This window comes from Macaca fascicularis, chromosome 3, assembly GCF_037993035.2.
Source record: "Macaca fascicularis isolate 582-1 chromosome 3, T2T-MFA8v1.1".
Lineage (NCBI taxonomy): Eukaryota > Metazoa > Chordata > Mammalia > Primates > Cercopithecidae > Macaca > Macaca fascicularis.
This window is the reverse complement of record NC_088377.1, coordinates 165,500,810-165,519,549: the sequence shown is the minus strand read 5'-3', so window position 1 is coordinate 165,519,549 and position 18,740 is coordinate 165,500,810. Positions and strand designations below refer to the sequence as shown.

At 42.2% G+C, this 18,740-nt stretch overlaps 1 protein-coding gene across 1 annotated transcript; it reads right to left on the bottom strand.

The window, feature by feature from the left end:
* Positions 1-301: 301 nt before the first annotated feature.
* HYAL4 (hyaluronidase 4) lies at positions 302-18,253 on the bottom strand. The gene is given in 3 exon segments (XM_005550649.4): positions 302-703; positions 2,620-2,709; positions 17,300-18,253. Coding segments are annotated over 3 exon segments (1,446 nt in total).
* Positions 18,254-18,740: the final 487 nt, after the last annotated feature.

Genomic DNA, 18,740 nt, shown 5'->3' with positions numbered 1-18,740 from the left:
TTTATGTATAATTTTATGTATGTACATTCATGTAAAGACTAAATTATACTAGTTTTAGTTTAAATGCAACTTAAATATTCCAATAAAGAGGAAGTGTATATTGACTTTACTCTAGATCTGATTTCCTAGCCAGATTGGAGGCAAATAAAATAATATCTTTCTGTTTATGTTAAGTGACATACATATGTCTACTTATAATACCTCTCAGTAGAATTCATAAGAGAAAAAAATTGTCATAAGTTACATCCTTCTTTAAATGACTACGCTAGAGACCACACAATTCCCTTTAAACTCAATTATCTCACAAATGAATGCTTCAATAACTTGCTAAAAGCAGTAGACAAAGTGTTATTAGTGAACCAGGAAAAGGGGAAACCCCAGAACAGCCATCAGCCGTCTTTACTTCTCTGCAATCAGCTCCTTCATATCCCTGATAACAATGACAGGAAAATGTATCTGCCATCACTGCCAGGTCTGTATCAGATGCTCTTCCTTTCACAGTAAATTCTCCATCCTCAGAGGCCTCTATGTGGTAACTTGCGGGGTTCAAGTGAAGGTAAGTGGGGGAGTTCCACATCTTCCTTATGCACCTCCCATTGTTCCTGCAGAGGTGAAAGCTGCATACCTCAGCAGCTCTGGTCACATTGGCTAGGTAGCTCCCTAAATCAGAACTCACAAACTGCTTCACCTTTGTACAGTTGGCCTAGAAATGTGGAAAGAAATTGATTTTAGTGTTTCTCCCTGATAGAAATGTAGAAAGAAATCGATTTTAGTGTTTCGCGCTGGTACTGATAGAATTAGAGCTTCTAGAACAGTTCTTTGGTCTTGATTAAAACATAATGGCTTGGTTCCAGTTGTTGAACTTGTAGGCTCCTGGCACTACAACAAGGATCCCAAATCAGAAAGGGGAGAGGTCTGAGGGGCGGGAGATGGATACTATGTTACAGTCAGGTTAAGCAACTGAACTTGCAAATGGCCCCCAGAATCAGCACATGGGACCTTGCCTTTCTCCAATTTACATTCTTTTTTTCTTCCTTCTAGCTCCCAAGTTAATGAGTATAAAAGGAAAAGGAACAAACCCAAATTAGGAATGTACCAGAACTGCTGCCCTCAGGCTACCATTCAGGTATGTGGGGCCTTCCGTGGTTGTGTTACAGCCTGAATCACAGTCCATCATTTATTGTCAAATCATCTTATTCCACCATTCTACCGAGTATTATAGCCTTCTGGACTTTCCTGTTAATTTCCATCAACTGTCCTGGGTTCTGTACTTCTAACACAATTCAAACACAGAAAAGTCTATATGGCTGACTAGGTAACATTTGTGTATATGGTTCCTATTACCTGTTCTAAACAGAGGCCACCTGTGTGCACCCACCTTCCTGATGAAGCTCTTCTGATGAGCCACCAAGGGGCTGGGGTAGAAATATCACACCTGGAAAGTCAGGAATTAATCCTCTGAGTTTCTTCCTAATTCTCATATGTGGGCATAGGCATAAACAGTTTCATGAACATTATCTCAGTAGCAACAAATTGAGACTGTGAAATTCTAAGAATAATATCAGATCATCATGGACTTGCAAAAACTTCAATTTAGCAAAAAGTGTCAAGGGTACCAGTATTCAAGGTAAAATGCGTTACACTATAGAAATTAAACAAACTACATCTGGAAATATGGAAGAGATTGTAATTAATGGGGATTGGGGAAAACTAAGAGTCTTTCCTGAAGTAAAAAAAGTATCTCAGCTGAGAAATTTGAAGAACCATAGAAATCTTTTTATTTTTCTTTTTTTTTTTTGAAATGGAGTCTCACTCTTTCATCCAGGCTCAAGTGCGATGGCATCATCTTCGCTCACTGCAACCTCTGCCTCCCGGCTTCAAGCCATTCTCTTGCCTCAGCCTCCCAAGCAGCTGGGATTACAGGCATATGTCATCACGCTCGCCTAATATTTATATTTCTAGTAGAGATTGGCTTTCTCCATGTCAGTCAGGCTGGTCTCGAACTCCTGGCCTGAAGTGATCCCACCTCCCAAAGTGCAGGAATTACAGGTCTGAGACACCGTGCCCAGCCATAAATCTTATTTTAAATGCTGTTAATTTTTAGCTGATTTCTCTGTAGAGAAAAAATAACTTTATTGTGGAGAATTAAAAAGTTACCACCTGTTTCTACCTCTCAAAATAGTATATAACACATTTTCTATAGTCGTTAAAATGCAAGGTGTCCATCATCAAACTGTGACTAATGCCAACTCTACCACTAACTATCCTAAATAGCTGTTAACCTAGTTGGTTTCCTCTCTAGTTTCACCATCTGTAAATGAGGACGATGGTCACTACCTCATATGACCAGGAAGTGAGCAAATTCGACTCAAAAAATCTCTTAGCACAACCTTAGTGTATCATAAATATTCATCAAATGTCAGTGTTATGATTACTATCTTTATAAAAGTTAACAATATTTTTTATCCTTTTCTATGTATCAGGCACTGATTTGGAATATTTATTCTAAAGCTGGTTTGCTATGGAAGTCATGAGAGCTTTATTAGAGTAAGCTCTCCAAGAAAGCAGAGAAATACTTTAAAAAAAACCATCAAATATACCTTCAAGATACTGACTTACCTTGGATGAAGTTAAATTCATGTCTCCCCAAATAACAATGCCTGCAGCTCCCAAGGCAGCACTTTCTCCTATGGTGCTGACTAGATCTTGCTAGATTGAAGAGAGTAGAGTTCATTATTAATTTGAATGTAAAACAACTCACCAGGCATGGTGGCTCACGCCTGTAATCCCAGCACTTTGGGAGGCCGAGGCGGGTGGATCACAAGGTCAAGAGTTTGAGACCAGCATGGTCAACATGGTGAAACCCCATCTCTACTAAAAATCAAAAAAAAAAATTAGCCAGGCGTGGTGGTGGGTGCCTGTAATCCCAGCCACTCAGAGGCTGAGGCAGGAGAATCGTTTGAATCCAGGAGGTGGAGGTTGCAGTGAGCCGAGATCACACCATTGCACTCCAGCCTGGATGACAGGGCGAGACTCTGCCTCAAAAACAAAAAACAAAAAACCCACCAGGGATTAGGATTAGAGTCTGAGTTCAGTATAATAGGTCTGGTACTGAGCTCATATACTCCTTAGATACTATTTTCTATTTTCTTAGAGTGACACAAACGCTGAATAAACCAATGCTCAAAAATCACACTCTGTAACCATGTGCAAAAACATAAAAATATTTTTAAAGAAAAACATATTTTGCCATGCAGGATGTTATTTTGAAGACAATGAGTCTGTAAATGGTTATCAGAAATTATTGAATTGAAATAAATCAGGGGCACATACCCACATACCAGGTCATATGTATGTGTTCCGGAAACTGAATCCAGAAGTTTTCCTTCTCCAAATGGGATACTCTTAACCAGGTTCCTTTTCCATTTTGCAGCATGCCCCAGTAACACTTCATCCCCACAGTTATTTGGATGGGTTTATATCATTTCAATTCCAAGGCCAGGCAAAGAAGCAACATTAAGGGCTTGCAGGCTCTGATTTGGTCCAGCTTTTATATTTGTCCCTGAAATTATGTGTGTTTAATTTCTAAGTATCTGGCCTAATGGGCTTTATTTATGACTCATCCAGTCATGGTAAAGTCGCTGGAATTTTCTGCAATATGGTTAAGATAGACAAAGGTAAGGTTTTAGCAGAGAGAATTTTGATTTTATAATCTTAAAGGGTTATTGTTTTAGTGTTTAAAGATTAACATGGATCTAGGCCATTTTCTGGAGGAAATTAAGATTTGAATACATGTAGTTGGTTTCCTAGTTTGTTAAATTATAACACATTCCTCCAATCTTTAAGATACTAATCATTCACCTTTTACTCCAAGGGTGAATTTCTACCAATTAAATGCTAGAAAATGTTATTAGGTGATTTGGTGGAAAACAAAAGAAGAACTGTAAATGCTATTTTGCCATTGGACACTTAATATTAATACTTAAGAGATAAATCTCTTTATCTGACACTTTTATTGTCTAACACTCAAATTAAAGGTTTTACAAGATCATTTTTTAAAGTTTTTGTTTGTTTGTTTGTTTGTTTCTGGGCAATTGTCTTGTGACTTTCAACAAGGAAAGAGATTTTGGGTTAAACTAATTTCCCTTTCAGGTTAACATCCATTTTCATTTCGTACGATTACAATATCTGCTGAACAGGCCATAGCTGACATGACAGGAAGGAGAGGCTCAAATGAGATAATATAAATGAAAGAATTTTGAAAATTGTCAATGGCACGATGAACAGGGACAGAGAAGGGGCCATCCCTGCAGTACCAAGACTGAAGACTCTGCTGAGTCCGTGTCCACTCCCTCTTTGGGCAAAGACATAAGGGAGCAGAACTCCTCACTCCCCTCACTTTGAAACTTCCCTGAAAATAGTGTCATACAGTCACATGGTGTGATCAGGGCAGAAATCCCCATCAGTTCTCCTTTTGATTAAGGCATTGTCATCAAAGGAGAATAAAGACATAACATTTACATTTTATATTTATAGGCTATTGAACTATAATAAGTATGTAAGTGACAGATGTTTCTGGTGAAAGCCACACACACCTTCTGAGGTTGCTGTCAGGTTCTTCCAAATTAGTTTTCAAATCAGTTTCTCACCAAATTAGTTCACTGTCACCTCACAGAGAGCAGGGTGCTGAATGAATCACAAAGCAGCTATGTTTTGGGGATCAGAAAAGCCAGGGCACTACCCAGCGAGGAAAGTCACAGATAAAAGCCTCTGGGTGCAGACTGGGACACCTGAAAGCTTGAGCCATGGGGGTGTTGTCACATTAAGGAGAAAGAAAGGAACAAAGAAGATGTACTGAAAAGGAGCCTCCCAGGACCCAGTGTGGCACAGGGTGCTTTGCGCCTCCACAGGATCCTCCGACCTGAATCATGGTTTCAGAAGCAGAGGGTAGGGCTACTCAGTGGACTCACTCAACACTTCCGTGTCAGTCCCTGACGCTTACCGGAGTGCATGTAAGCAAGGTGCCCACTGTGGGGAGCTGGAGCATTACTAATGAGCTGCCTTCGTGCCTTACCGGAGACAGAATGAATTAATGACAAGGATAAACATCTTTAAATCTATAGGCAAGGAAACTCCTCGTGTTAATTTTTAAAAGCATATCTCACAGATGGAACAGGAGGCCATTATCTTAAGTGAAATAACTCAGAAACAGAAAGTAAAATATCACATGTTTTTACTGGTAAGTAGGAGCTAAACGATGAGTAAATATGGACATACAGAGTACAATAATAGACATTGGAGACTCCAAAAGATAAAAGGGTGGAGGAGAGTGAGGGATAAGAAATGACTTGTCGGGTAAAATGTACACTTTTCAGGTGATGGGTACACTAGAAGCCCAGACTTCACTACCACTCAATATATCCATGTAACAAAACTGCACTTGTACCCCCTAAATGTTTACAAATGGAAAACTAAAAATAAATAATCAATGTTTTAAGAGCACAGCATCAGGTTATATCTAGGTTGCATTCATATGTAAACAATATAGGCAATCTTCTGTGTGAAATGAGGCTTGACTGCCTCTGTATTCCCCAAACTATAGCTACTGCCTGAGATTCCACTCTTAAATATCCCATGCTTAAGTTTAAGGCTTTGATGGCTGTTAAAAAAGTAATAGCCATACCAATAGGTTTCTGTAGAACTTCAAGGTTTTAATATGCAAGTTCTCATTTGATTTTCATCATATTTTTGCTAGGTCAGTAGGGCAGGTAATATTGTCTCATTTTGTACATGAAGACACCAAAACCAGGGAGATTAAGAGATTTACTACTTACTAGTGAATCTTCTTTGTAATCTTAACTGTATGTGTGTGCATTCTAAAATTCAGACATTGTTGGGAAAATCAGAAATGGAAGCCATTAATGGTCATTAAGAGTTTGGTACAAATGAATATCAGGCTTTTTAAAAATTATGGGCAGGATTCTTCTAGGACTCGCCCTTTTCATTCAACTGTCTCTAAGATTCACACGTATTGAGATATGTTGTTGTAATTCATTCATTTTTGCTACTTTGTTTAATTGAATTAAATATGTAAAAGTTCAAAAAAAGTTAAAAAAATCAAAATAAATAAAAGTTAGATGTTGAGCTTAAAAAAAAAAATTATAGGCAGGGCCAGGCACAGTGGCTCACGCCTGTAATCCTAGCACTTTGGGAGGCCAAGGCGGGTGGATCTCTTGAGGTCAGGCGTTCGAAACCAGCCTGGCCAACACGGCAAAACCCCATCTCTACTAAAAACCCAAAAATTAGCTGGGCATAGCGGCGCATACATGTGATCCCAGCTACTCGTAGGCTGAGGCAGGAGAATCACTTGAACCCAGGAGGCAGAGGTTACAGTGAGCCAAGATGATGCCACTGCACTCCAACCTGGACGACAGAGGGAAACTCAACTAAAAATAAATAAATAAATAAAAATAAAAATTATGGGCAGATTATTAAAGTCAATAAGGTACAATGGTGGGCACACTTATAGTTTAAAACACTTGGAAATAGCTTGCCACTTGGAAGAAAAAGAGTGCAGAATGAGATGAAACCCAAACTGTTGCTCCTTTTTTCCTGAGAGGGAAAAGAGCATTTCTGAGGCTACAGCTACTAGAAAAAGAAGCTTATCCCAGGTTCACAGAATGTGCAGAATGTCCCGGTAGTCTAAATTCATCTTTTGAAATGAACATTTTGTCCCGTAGAGTTTATTGTTTCTTCTAAAAGTCAATTTATTATCACTAAAGAAAGGAACTTGGTTGAGTCAAATATAGAATAGATGTTTTATAAAAGAAGCTGGTATTTTAATTTTGATTCAATTCCAGAGTCAACATTATTTTGTGAAGATTTAGATTACTTTCTTTCTTTCTTTTTTTTTTTTTTTTTGAAATTGAGTTTCACTCTGTTGCCCAGGCTGGAGTGCAGTGGCGCAATCTTGGCTCACGACAACCTCTGCCTCCCGGATTCAAGCAATTCTGTGTCTCAGACTCTCCAGTAGCTGGGATTACAGGCACCCGCCACCACACCTGGCTAATTTTTCTATTTTTGGTAGAGATGGGGTTTCAATATCTTGGCCAGGTTGGTCTTGAACTCCTGACCTCATGATCCACCTGCCTCAGCCTCCCAAAGTGCTGGGATTACAGGCATGAGCCACTGCACCCAGCCTAGGTAACTTTTTAAAATCTTTCAGACTGTACTGACTTCCTATTCTTCTTCATAAATTATTTATCACTGATTTTTCTAGGTGGTATGAAGAGAAGTTCACAATAGAGACTTTATTTCCTTCCTCCTTCACCTCATGAATGACCTCAGAGGTATGGCACTTACCATATTTCACACATATGCATCATTTCTCCCTCTGATGAATACACTCCATTTATGTTCCAAAGATACCTGGTCACTGTAAAATACCTCACCTGGGTATTTTCTATGCCTCCTCCTTAGGATGCCTAGAAGTCAGTGTCAGGCCTCCGAGCCCCAAGCTAAGCCATGTATCCCCTGTGACCTGCACATATAGGTCCAGATGGCCCAAAGCAAGTGAAGAATCACAAAAGAAGTGAAAATGGGTGGTTCTTGTCTTAACTGATGACATTACACCACAAAAGAAGTGAAAATGGCTGGTCTCTGCCTTAACCGATGACATTACCTTGTGGAATTCCTTCTCCTGGCTCATCCTGGCTCCAAAGCTCCCCCACTGAGCACCTTGTGATCCCCGCCCCTGCCCGCCAGAGAACAACCCCCTTTGACTGTAATTTTCCACTACCTACTCAAATCTTATAAAATGGCCCACCCTTATTTCCCTTTGCTGACTATCTTTTCGGATTCAGCCCACCTGCACCCAGGTGATTAAAAAGCTTTATTGCTCACATAAAGCCTGTTTGGTGGTCTCTTCACACGGACATGCGTGAAATTTGGTGTCATGACTCGGATCAGGGGACCTCCCTTGGGAGATCAATCCCCTGTCCTCCTGCTCTTTGCTCCATGAGAAATATCCACCTAGAACCTCGGGTCCTCAGACCGACCAGCCCAAGGAACATCTCACCAATTTTAAATTGGGTAAGCGGCCTCTTTTTACTCTCTTATCCAACCTCTCTCACTATCCCTCAAACTGTTTCTCCTTTCAATCCTGGTGCCATCTTTCAATCTCTCCTTTCTCTTAATTTCAGTTCCTTTCCTTTTCTTGTAGAGACAGAAGAGACGTGTTTTATCCGTGAACCCAAAACTCCAGCACCAGGCATGGACTCAGGAAGACAGTCTTCCCTCGGTGTTTAATCACTGCGGGGACCCCTGCTTGATTATTCACCCATGTTTCAGAGGTGTCCGATCACCATGGGGACGCCTGCCTTGGTCCTTCACCTTTAGTGGCAAGCACCACTTTTATGGTGGGCAAGCACCCTCTTCCCCTTCTCTCTATGTCTCTATCCTTTCTTTTCTCTCCACTTTCCTGGGGGGCAAGCACCCCCCACCCCTTCTCTCTGTGTCTCTACCCTCTCTTTTCTCTGGGCTTGCCTCCTTAACTACGAGTAACCTTCTACTCTATTCCTCCCTCTTCTCCCTTAGCCTGTGTTCTCAAAAATTTAAAACCTCTTCAACTCACACCTGACCTAAAATGCAAATGCCTTATTTTCTTCTGCAATGCTGCTTGACCCCAGTAAAATTTGATAATGGCTCTAAATGGCCAGAAAATGGCACTTTCGATTTCTCCATCCTATGAGATCGAGATAATTTTTGTCAAAAAATGGGCAAATGGTCTGAGGTGCCCCACATCCAGGCATTTTTCACACTTTGTTCCCTCTCTAGTCTCTGTTCCCAATGTGATTCCTCCCAAATCCTCTTTATTTCCCTCCCACCTGTCCCCTCAGTCCCAACCCCAAGCGTCGTTGAGTCTTTCCAATCTTCCTTTTCTACAGACCCATCTGACCTCTCCCCTCCTCCCCGGTCTGCTCGTCGCCAGGCTGAGCTAGGTCCCAATTCTTCCTCGGCCTCTGCTCCTCCACCCTATAATCCTTCTATCACCTCCCTTCCTCACACCTGTTCCTGCTTACAGTTTAGTTCCATGACTAGCCCTCCCCCACACTAGCCCTCCCCCACTTGCCCAACAATTTCCTCTTAGAGAGGTGGCTGGAGCTGAAGGCATAGTCAGGGTACATGTGCCTTTTTCTCATCAGATCTCTTTCAGATATGTCAGCATTTAGGTTCTTTCTCATCAGACCCCACTAAACATATACAGGAATTCCAATATCTAACTCTGTCCTACAATTTAACCTGGAGTGACTTAAATGTCATCCTAACTTCTACCCTCTCCCCAGATGAATAGGAAAGCGTTTTTTCTCTGGCCCAATCTCACACTGACAACTGTCGGCTCCAAGAGCCAGACCTCCAGGAAGGCATTAGAGCAGTTCCCCAAGAGGATCCCCAGTGGAACTATCAGGCAGATTCCCCAGGTATACCTAGGTGAGATAACATGACTTCCTGCCTAGCTGAAGGGCTTAAAAGGGCAGCTTACAAAGCTGTTAATTATAACAAGCTTAAAGAAACTACCCAAGGTAAAGATGAAAGCCCAGCCCAGTTCATGGCTCGTTCGGCAGCAAACCTGAGCTTTACAGCCCTAGACTCTGAAGGGTCAGAAGGCCGTCTCATTCTAAATATGCATTTTATCACCCAGTCAGCTCCTGACATTAGAAAAAAGCTTCAAAAATTAGAATCCAGGCCTCAAACCCCACAACAGGAATTAATTAACCCAGCCTTCAAGGTGTACAATAATAGAGAGAAGGCAGCCAGATGGCCACGCATTTCTGAGTTACAATTACTTGCGCCTGCTGTGAGACAAAACCCATCTGCACCTCCAGCACACAGGAACTTCAATTGCCTAAGCTGCACATCCCTAAGCCACAGCAGTCAAGCATTCCTACAGGACTTCCTCCATCAGGATCTTGCTTCAAGTGCCAGAAATCTGGCCACTGGACCAAGGAATGCCCACAGCCCAGGATTCCTCCCAAGCCATGTCCCATCTGTGGAGGGACCCACTGGAAATCAGACTGCCCAGCTCGCCCGGCAGCCACTCCTAGAGCTCCTAAAGCTCTAGTACAAGGCTCTCTGACTGACTCCTTCCCAGATCTGCTCAGCTTGGCAGCTGAACACTGACACTGCCTGATCGCCTTGGAAGCCCCCTGGACCATCACGGACACCAAGCCTCGGGTAACTCTCACAGTGGAGGTTACGTCCATCCCCTGTGTAATCGTGTAATCGATACAGGGGCTACCCAGTCCACATTACCTTCTTTTCAAGGGCCTGTTTCCCTTGCCCCCATAACTGTTGGGGGTATTGACAGCCAAGCTTCAAAACCTCTTAAAACTCCCCCACTCTGGTGCCAACTTGGACAACATTCTTTTATGCACTCTTTTTTAGCTATCCCCACCTGCCCAGTTCCCTTATTAGGCTGAGACATTTTAACCAAATTATCTGCTTCCCTGACTATTCCTGGACTACAACCACATCTCATCGCCACCCTTCTTCCCATTCCAAAGCCTCCTTTACATCTTCCTCTCATATCCCCCCATCTTAACCCACAAGTATGGGGCACCTCTACTCCCTCCCTGGCAACCAATCACATGCCCATTACTATCCCATTAAAACCTAATCACCCTTACCCTGCTCAACACCAATGTCCCATCCCACAGCATGCTTTAAAAGGATTAAAACCTGTTATCACTCACCCGCTACAGCATGAGCTTCTAAAACCTATAAATTCTCCTTACAATTCCCCCATTTTACCTGTCTGAAAATTGGACAAGTCTTACAGGTTAGTTCAGGATCTGCACCTTATCAACCAAATTGTTTTGCCTATCCACCCTGTAGTGTCCAACCTGTACACGCTTTTGTCCTCAATATCTTCCTCCACAACTCACTATTCCGTTCTTGATCTTAAAGATGCTTTCTTCACTATTCTCCTGCACCCCTCATCCCAGCCTCTCTTTGCTTTTACCTGAACTGACCCTGACACCCATCAGTCCCAGCAGTGACTACCTGTGCTGTGCTGCCACAAGGTTTCAGGGACAGCCCTCATTACTTCAGCCAAGCTCTTTCTCATGATTTACTTTCTTTCCACCCCTCTGCTTCTCACCTTATTCAATATATTGATGATCTTCTACTTTGTAGCTCCTCCTTTGAATCTTCTCAACAAGACACCCCCCTGCTCCTTCAACATTTATTCCCCAAAGGATATCAGGTATCCCCCTCCAAAGCTCAAATTTCTTCTCCATCCGTTTCCTACCTCGGCGTAATTCTTCATAAAAACACACATGCTCTCCCTGCCGATCATCTCCAACTGATCTCTCAAACCCCAACACCTTCTACAAAACAAAACTCCTTCCCTTCCTAGACATGGTTGGATACTTTTTCCTTCAGATACCTGGTTTTGCCATCCTAACAAAACCATTATATAAATTCACAAAAGGAAACCTAGCTGACCCCATAGATCCTAAATCCTTTCCCCACTCCTCTTTCCATTCCTTGAAGACAGCTTTAGAGACTGCTCCCACACTAGCTCTCCCTGACTCATCCTAACCCTTTTCATTACACACAGCTGAAGTGCAGGGCTATGCAGTCGGAATTCTTACACAAGGACTGGGACCATGCCCTGTAGCCTTTTTGTCCAAACAACTTAACCTTACTGTTTTAGGCTGGCCATCATGCCTCCATGCAGCGGCTGCTGCCCCCCTAATACTTTTAGAGGCCCTCAAAATCACAAACTCTGCTCTCACTCATAACTTACAAAATCTATTTTCTTCCTCACACCTGATGCATATACTTTCTGCTCCCTGGCTCCTTCAGCTATACTCACTCTTCATTGAGTCTCCTACAATTACCATTGTTCCCGGCCCTGACTTCAATGCAGCCTCCGACATTATTCCAGATACCACACCTGACACCCATGACTGTATCTCTCTGATCCACCTGACATTCACCCCATTTTCCCATATTTCCTTCTTTCCTGTTCCTCACCCTGATCACATTTGGTTTATTGATGGCAATAAACCATCAGTTTATTCTGTTCCACCAGGCCTAATCGCCACTCACCAGCAAAGGCAGGCTATGCTATAATATCTTCTACATCTATCATTGAGGCTACCACTCTGCCCCTCTCCACCACCTCCCAGCAAGCTGAACACATTGCCTTAACTTGGGCCCTCACTCTTGCAAAGGGACTACGTGTCAATATTTATACTGACTCTAAATATGCCTTTCATACCCTGTACCACCATGCTGTTATATGGGCAGAAAGAGGTTTCCTCACTACACAAGGGTCCTCTATCATTAATGCCTCTTTAATAAAAACTCTTGTCAGGGCCACTTTACTTCCAAAGGAAGCTGGAGTCATTCACTGCAAAGGCCATCAAAAGGTGTCAGATCCCATTGCTCTAAGCAATGCTTATGCTGATTAGGTAGCTAAAGAAGCAGTTAGCATTCCAACTTCTGTCCCTCATGGTCAGTTTCTCTCCTTCTCATCAGTCACTCCCATGTATTCCCCCACTGAAACTTCCACCTATCAATCTCTTCCCACACAAGGCAAATGGTTCTTAGACCAAGGAAAAGATCTCCTTCCAGCCTCACAGGCCCACTCTGTTCTGTCATCATTTCATAACCTCTTCCATGTAGGTTATAAGCCACTAGCCAGTCTCTTAGAACCTCTCATTTCCTTTCCATCGTGGAAATCTATCCTCAAGGAAATCACTTCTAAGTGTTCTATTTGCTATTCTACTCCCCCTCAGGGATTGTTCAGGCCTCCTCCCTTCCCTGCACATCAAGCTCAAGAATTTGCCCCTGCCCAGGACTGGCCAATGACTTTACTCACATGCCCCGAGTCAGGAAACTAAAATACCTCTTGGTCTGGGTAGACACTTTCACTGGATGGGTAGAGGCCTTTCCCACAGAGTCTGAGAAGGCCACCACAGTCATTTCTTCCCTTCTGTTAGAGATAATTCCTCAGTTTGGCCTTCCCACCTCTATACAGTCCGATAACGGACCGGCCTTTACTAGTCAAATCACCCAAGCAGTTTCTCAGGCTCTTGGTATTCAGTGGAAACTTCATATCCCTTACCATCCTCAATCTTCAGGAAAGGTAGAACAGACTAATTGTCTTTTAAAGACACACCTCACCAAGCTCAGCCTCCAACTTAAAAAGGACTGGACAGTACTTTTACCTCTTGCCCTTCTCAGAATTAGAGCCTGTCCTCGAGATGCTACAGGGTACAGTCCATTTGAAATTTTATATGGATGCACTTTCTTGCTCAGCCCCAACCTTGTCCCAGACACCAGCCCTCTTGGCAACTATCTTCCAGTCCTCCAGCAGGCTAGACAGGAAATTCACCAGGCTGCTAATCTCTTGCCTACTCCAGATTCCCAGCCATATGAAGACACCCTAGCTGGACGATCAGTTCTTGTTAAGAATCTGACCCCTCAAACTCTACAACCTTGATGGACCAGACCTTACTTAGTCATCTATAGTACCCCAACTGCCATTTGTCTGCAGGATCCTGCCCACTGGGCTCACCGTTCCAGAATAAAGCTGTGTTCATCAGACAACCAGCCTAATACCTCCTCTTTCTCCTGGAAGTTGCAAGTACTCTCCCCTATTTCCCTTAAACTCACTCGCATTTCTGAAGAACAGTAATAGCCCTTATGAGCCTAATACATCCCTTTATTCTATTAGGTCTGTTCATTCTTACCCTACTTTTTTAACAGGGCTTTACACAGTCACCCCCACTACTTGGATTGAGCCCCAAAAACTAGTCATCCCTGCTATCTTCTGTCTAGTCATACTCCTATTTATCATTCTCAACTACTCATAAATGCCCTACTCTTGTTTACACTGCTGGTTTACACTGTTTCTCTAAGACATCACAGCTGATATCTCCTGGTGCTATCCCTAAACCACCACTCTTAACTCCTTCTTAGAGTGGATAGATGATCTTTGCTGGCAGGGCACCCCCCAATACTTTCACCCTGATGAAATTCTATTGTTTACTTTTACACTCACTCTTATTCTCATTCCCATCCTTATGCCACCCTCTACCTTTCCCCAGCTATCTCCACCACACTATCAACCTTACTCACTCTCTCTTAGCTATTTCTAATCCCTCCTCAGCAAACAATTTTTGGCTTTGCATTTCCCTTTCTTCCAGCACCTACACAGCTGTCCTCACCTTACATACAGACTGGGCACCTGTCTCCCTACACCTCCAAACTTCCTTTAACAGCCCTCACTTTTACCCTCCTGAAGAACTTCTTTACTTTCTAGACAGGTCCAGCAAGATCTCCCCAGACATTTCACATCAGCAAGCTGCCACCCTCCTCTGCACTTACTTAAAAAATCTTTCTCTTTATATCAACTCTACTCCCCTCATGTTTGGAGCCCTCACAACACAAACTACTATTCCTGTGGCTGCTCCTTTATGTATCTCTTGGCAAAGACCCACTGGAATTCCCTGGGTAACCTTTCACCTTTTTGATGTTCCTTCACTCTTCATCTCCAAAGCCCAACTACACACATCACTGAAACAATTGGAGCCTTCCAGCTCCATATTACAGACAAGCCCTCTATCAATACTGGCAAACTTAAAAACATTAGCAGTAAGTATTGCTTAGGAAGACACTTGCCCTGTATTTCACTCCATCCTTGGCTACCTTCCCCTTTCTCGTCAGATTCTCCTCCCAGGCCCTCTTCTTGTTTACTCATAGCAAGCCCCGTAAATAACAGTGAAAGTTTGCTCATAGACACTCAATATTTTCTTATACACCATGAAAATCAAATCTCCCACTCTACGCAGTTACCCCATCAGTCCCCTTTACAACCTCTGACAGCTGTCGCCCTAGCTGGATCCCTAAGAGTCTGGGTAGAAGACACCAATTTCAGTACTCCTTTTCATCTTACTTTGCATTTCCAGCTTTGCCTCGCACAAGCCTCGTCTTCCTCGTGGCTTTCTACCTACATGTGTCTACCCGCTAACTGGACAGGCACATGCACACTAGTTTTCCTTACTCCCAAAATTCATTTTGCAAATGGACCAAAGAGCTCCCTGTTCCCCTCATGACACCAACATGACAAAAAAGAGTTATTCCACTAATTCCCTTGCTTGTCAGTTTAGGACTTTCTGCCTCCACTATTGCTCTTGGTACTGGAATAGTAGGCATTTCAACCTCTGTCATGACCTTTCATAGCCTTTCTAATGACATCTCTGCTAGCATCACAGACATATTATAAACTTTATCAGTCCTCCAGGCCCAAGTTGACTCTTTAGCTGCAGTTGTCCTCCAAAACCGCTGAGGCCTTGACTTACTGCTGAAAAAGGAGGACTCTGTATATTTTTAAATGAAGAGTGTTGTTTTTACCTAAATCAATCTGGCCTGGTGTATGACAACATAAAAAAACTTAAGGATAGAGCCCAAAAATCCGCCAACCAAGCAAGTAATTACGCTGAACCCCCTTGGGCACTCTCTAATTGGATGTCCTGGGTCCTCCCAATTCTTAGTCCTTTAATACCTGTTTTTCTCCTTCTTTTATTCAGACCTTGTATCCTCCATTTATTTTCTCAATTCATCCAAAACCGTATCCAGGCCATCACCAATCATTCTACATGAAAAATGCTCCTTCTAACAACCCCACAGTATCACCCCTTACCACAAAATCCTCCTTCAACTTGACCTCTCCCACTCTAGGTTCCCACATGATCCCTAATCCTGCTCAAAGCAGCCCTGAGAAACATTGCCCATTATCTCTCCATGCCATCCCCCAAAACTTTTCACTGCCCCAACACTTCAATACTATTTTATGGTATTTTTCTTATTAATATAAGAAGGCAGGAATGTCAGGCCTCTGAGCCCAAGCTAAGCCATCGTATCCCCTGTGACCTGCATGAATATATACATCCAGATGGCCTGAAACAAGTAAAGAATCACAAAAGAAGTGAAAATGGCTAGTTCCTGCCTTAACTGATGACATTCCACCACAAAAGAAGTGAAAATGGCTGGTCCCTGCCTTAACTGATGACATTATCTTGTGAAATTCCTTCTCCTGACTCATCCTGGCTCAAAAGCTCCCCCACTGATCACCTTATGACCCCCACCCCTACCCACCAGAGAACAGCCCCCTTTGACTGTAATTTTCCACTACCCACCCAAATGCTCTAAAATGGCCCCACCCCATCTCCCTTTGCTGACTCTCTTTTTGGACTCAGCCCGCCTGCACCCAGGTGATTAAAAAGCTTTATTGCTCACACAAAGCATGTTTGGTGGTCTCTTCACACAGATGCATGTGAAACTCAGAACATCTTTAACAGATATTGGTGAGTTGAAATTTGTAATGGTGCAGAAAGGAAAAATGCCTCCATTAAAATATATTAAACCACTGGTGTCCAGCAATACCTGAAAACATCACTGCATCACACGTGAAGCCCTCCACAAGTCCCAAGGCTTCTCAATGTAGAAAGGTTACACAAAATTGTCCAAATCCAAAGATTAGGCTGGGCACGGTGGCTCATGCCTGTAATCCCAGCACTTTGGGAGGCCAAGGCTGGTGGATCACCTGAGGTCAGGAGTTCAAGACCAACCTGTCCAACATGGTGAAACCCCATCTTTACTAAAAGTACAAAAATTAGCTGGGCATGGTGGTGGGTGCCTGTAAACCCAGCTACTTGGGAGACTGAGGCAGAAGAATCACTTGAACCCCAGAGGTGGAGGTTGCAGTGAACTGAGACTGCATCATTGCACTCCAGCCTGGGTGACAAGAGCAAAAAACTCCGTCTTGAAGAAAAAAAAAAAAATTAGGATACGCACTACTTTCCCTAGAATTTTTCGTTTAAGTGGCTAGACAATTCTGCTTCCACATGTACGAGCAAACACTCCATTTCAAAACATCCTTTTTGATTATCTAACCTGCTCACTGCTGATCATTTCGATAACCTTCCAAAATGCCCAATTGTGAATATAGTTAAAGTTGGTGTGAAGGAAATGTAGTAGTTGCTGGTATCTACTTTAACCCTTTCTCGCCTTACTTTGTTCCTTAAGAGAATAATAATGAATAAGATAATCAAAATTCAGTTTTCATAAATGAAGAGTCTAAACGCATGACTAGTCAAGGAAGAATAATGCTCCTATATAACAGACCATTAATTGAAATCAATTCTTCAAAGAACATAATTAACAAAGAAATGTCCTTTTAGAGATAAGGAGGAAACTCCCCACTATTGGACAAGAAGCTTCTTACCTTAGAAAGAAAAAATAAAGGTTCATCTCTGTACCCTAGCCTTGTGTAGACAAATACAGGCAGAGCATAATCATGAGATGTCATGGTGGAGATCCTCATGGATTCATGTACCCGAAATTGGGAGAAGCGCAAAATGTTTTCACTGTCTCCAAGGGATTTCCAGACACCGATAGAAGGATATAAAGCAGCACTGCTGTTCCAGAGCCAAGAGAGCTCATTGTTCCTCAAGACTTCCTCTTCTGGGCATGACCCAGTATAGTTTGGGGCATAAACATTATAATTGTGACAATCAGGATATAAATAATAACCCCAAAGACCTTTGGGTCGACTCTTAATTCCCAATTTGATGGTTTCCTTCATGAAAGCTTTTGCGCTTTCTTCAAAGGTCACTTTAGCTAAATATTCAATATCCGTAGCTGATACATTCTTTCCCATATCGGTAATAAGCTTTCTTGACTTCTTTCTGTAGACGTCTTTTGCATTCCAGTTCCGGGCCCACTGTGGTCGCCAATATTCCCAATCTATAACAGCAAGTCCACTGAAATCTTCAGCAGGGATGTAATAATTAATATCTTGGTCAGCTTTTTCCAGATGTACTTGTAAACTTATGTTCTGTGGGAGACCTCCATTAATGGGGACCCCTTGTGATGTATACCATGGATAGTATCCCAATCTGTTGACATAAAATATAGTGACATTTTGCCCCCTGGCCTTGGCCAGTGGGCTTCCAATCACAGGAAACATTTTCAAATTTAGTCTTAAATTATATTTTATCAAACACTGATCTGTTGGAGCATTCCAAGCAGCTATAAAAGGTTTCCTTTGATAAATTGGAAGTCGAGCAGGTTTTAGACAAGAGATAGACTTTAGAATAAAAAATACAAGGAGCCATAAAGTGAGATGTACTCGTTGAACAAAACAAAGCCTTAACTGTCCTTCAGGTAACACTTTCATGGTAAGATAAAAATCTTATGTTATCTTCTGCTTTAGTGCACTCTAGAAGACCTGTGGAGAGATTTAATTTTCTGTTAGTCATAGTTTTGAGGAACAAGACTCAAATAATAAATAGATATTATTATTATATATGTCTGTTTTTAAAGTGTATCACTTAGAGGTCTCAAAGAGGCCTATAAATAAATGGTGATATAGAAACAGATGTAGAGACCTAGCTTCTATTCAGGGGCAGGAAATGCAATTCAACAGACATTCATGGAGCACGAGATCCTATGTCCAGAAAATAAAATGAATAAGATGTGGTCCTTGCCTTTAAGGAGTTCATGATCAGATAAAGATGTGAAATAATATTCACTATCATTTTGGAAAACTCATCAAATCCCAGGTATTGTCCTTAAGTGCTTTGTAAATATTTATTTTTTAAAAACTTGTAATAACTATGTAAGGCTTATAATTACATTTCCATTTTACAAATGGGGAAACTGAG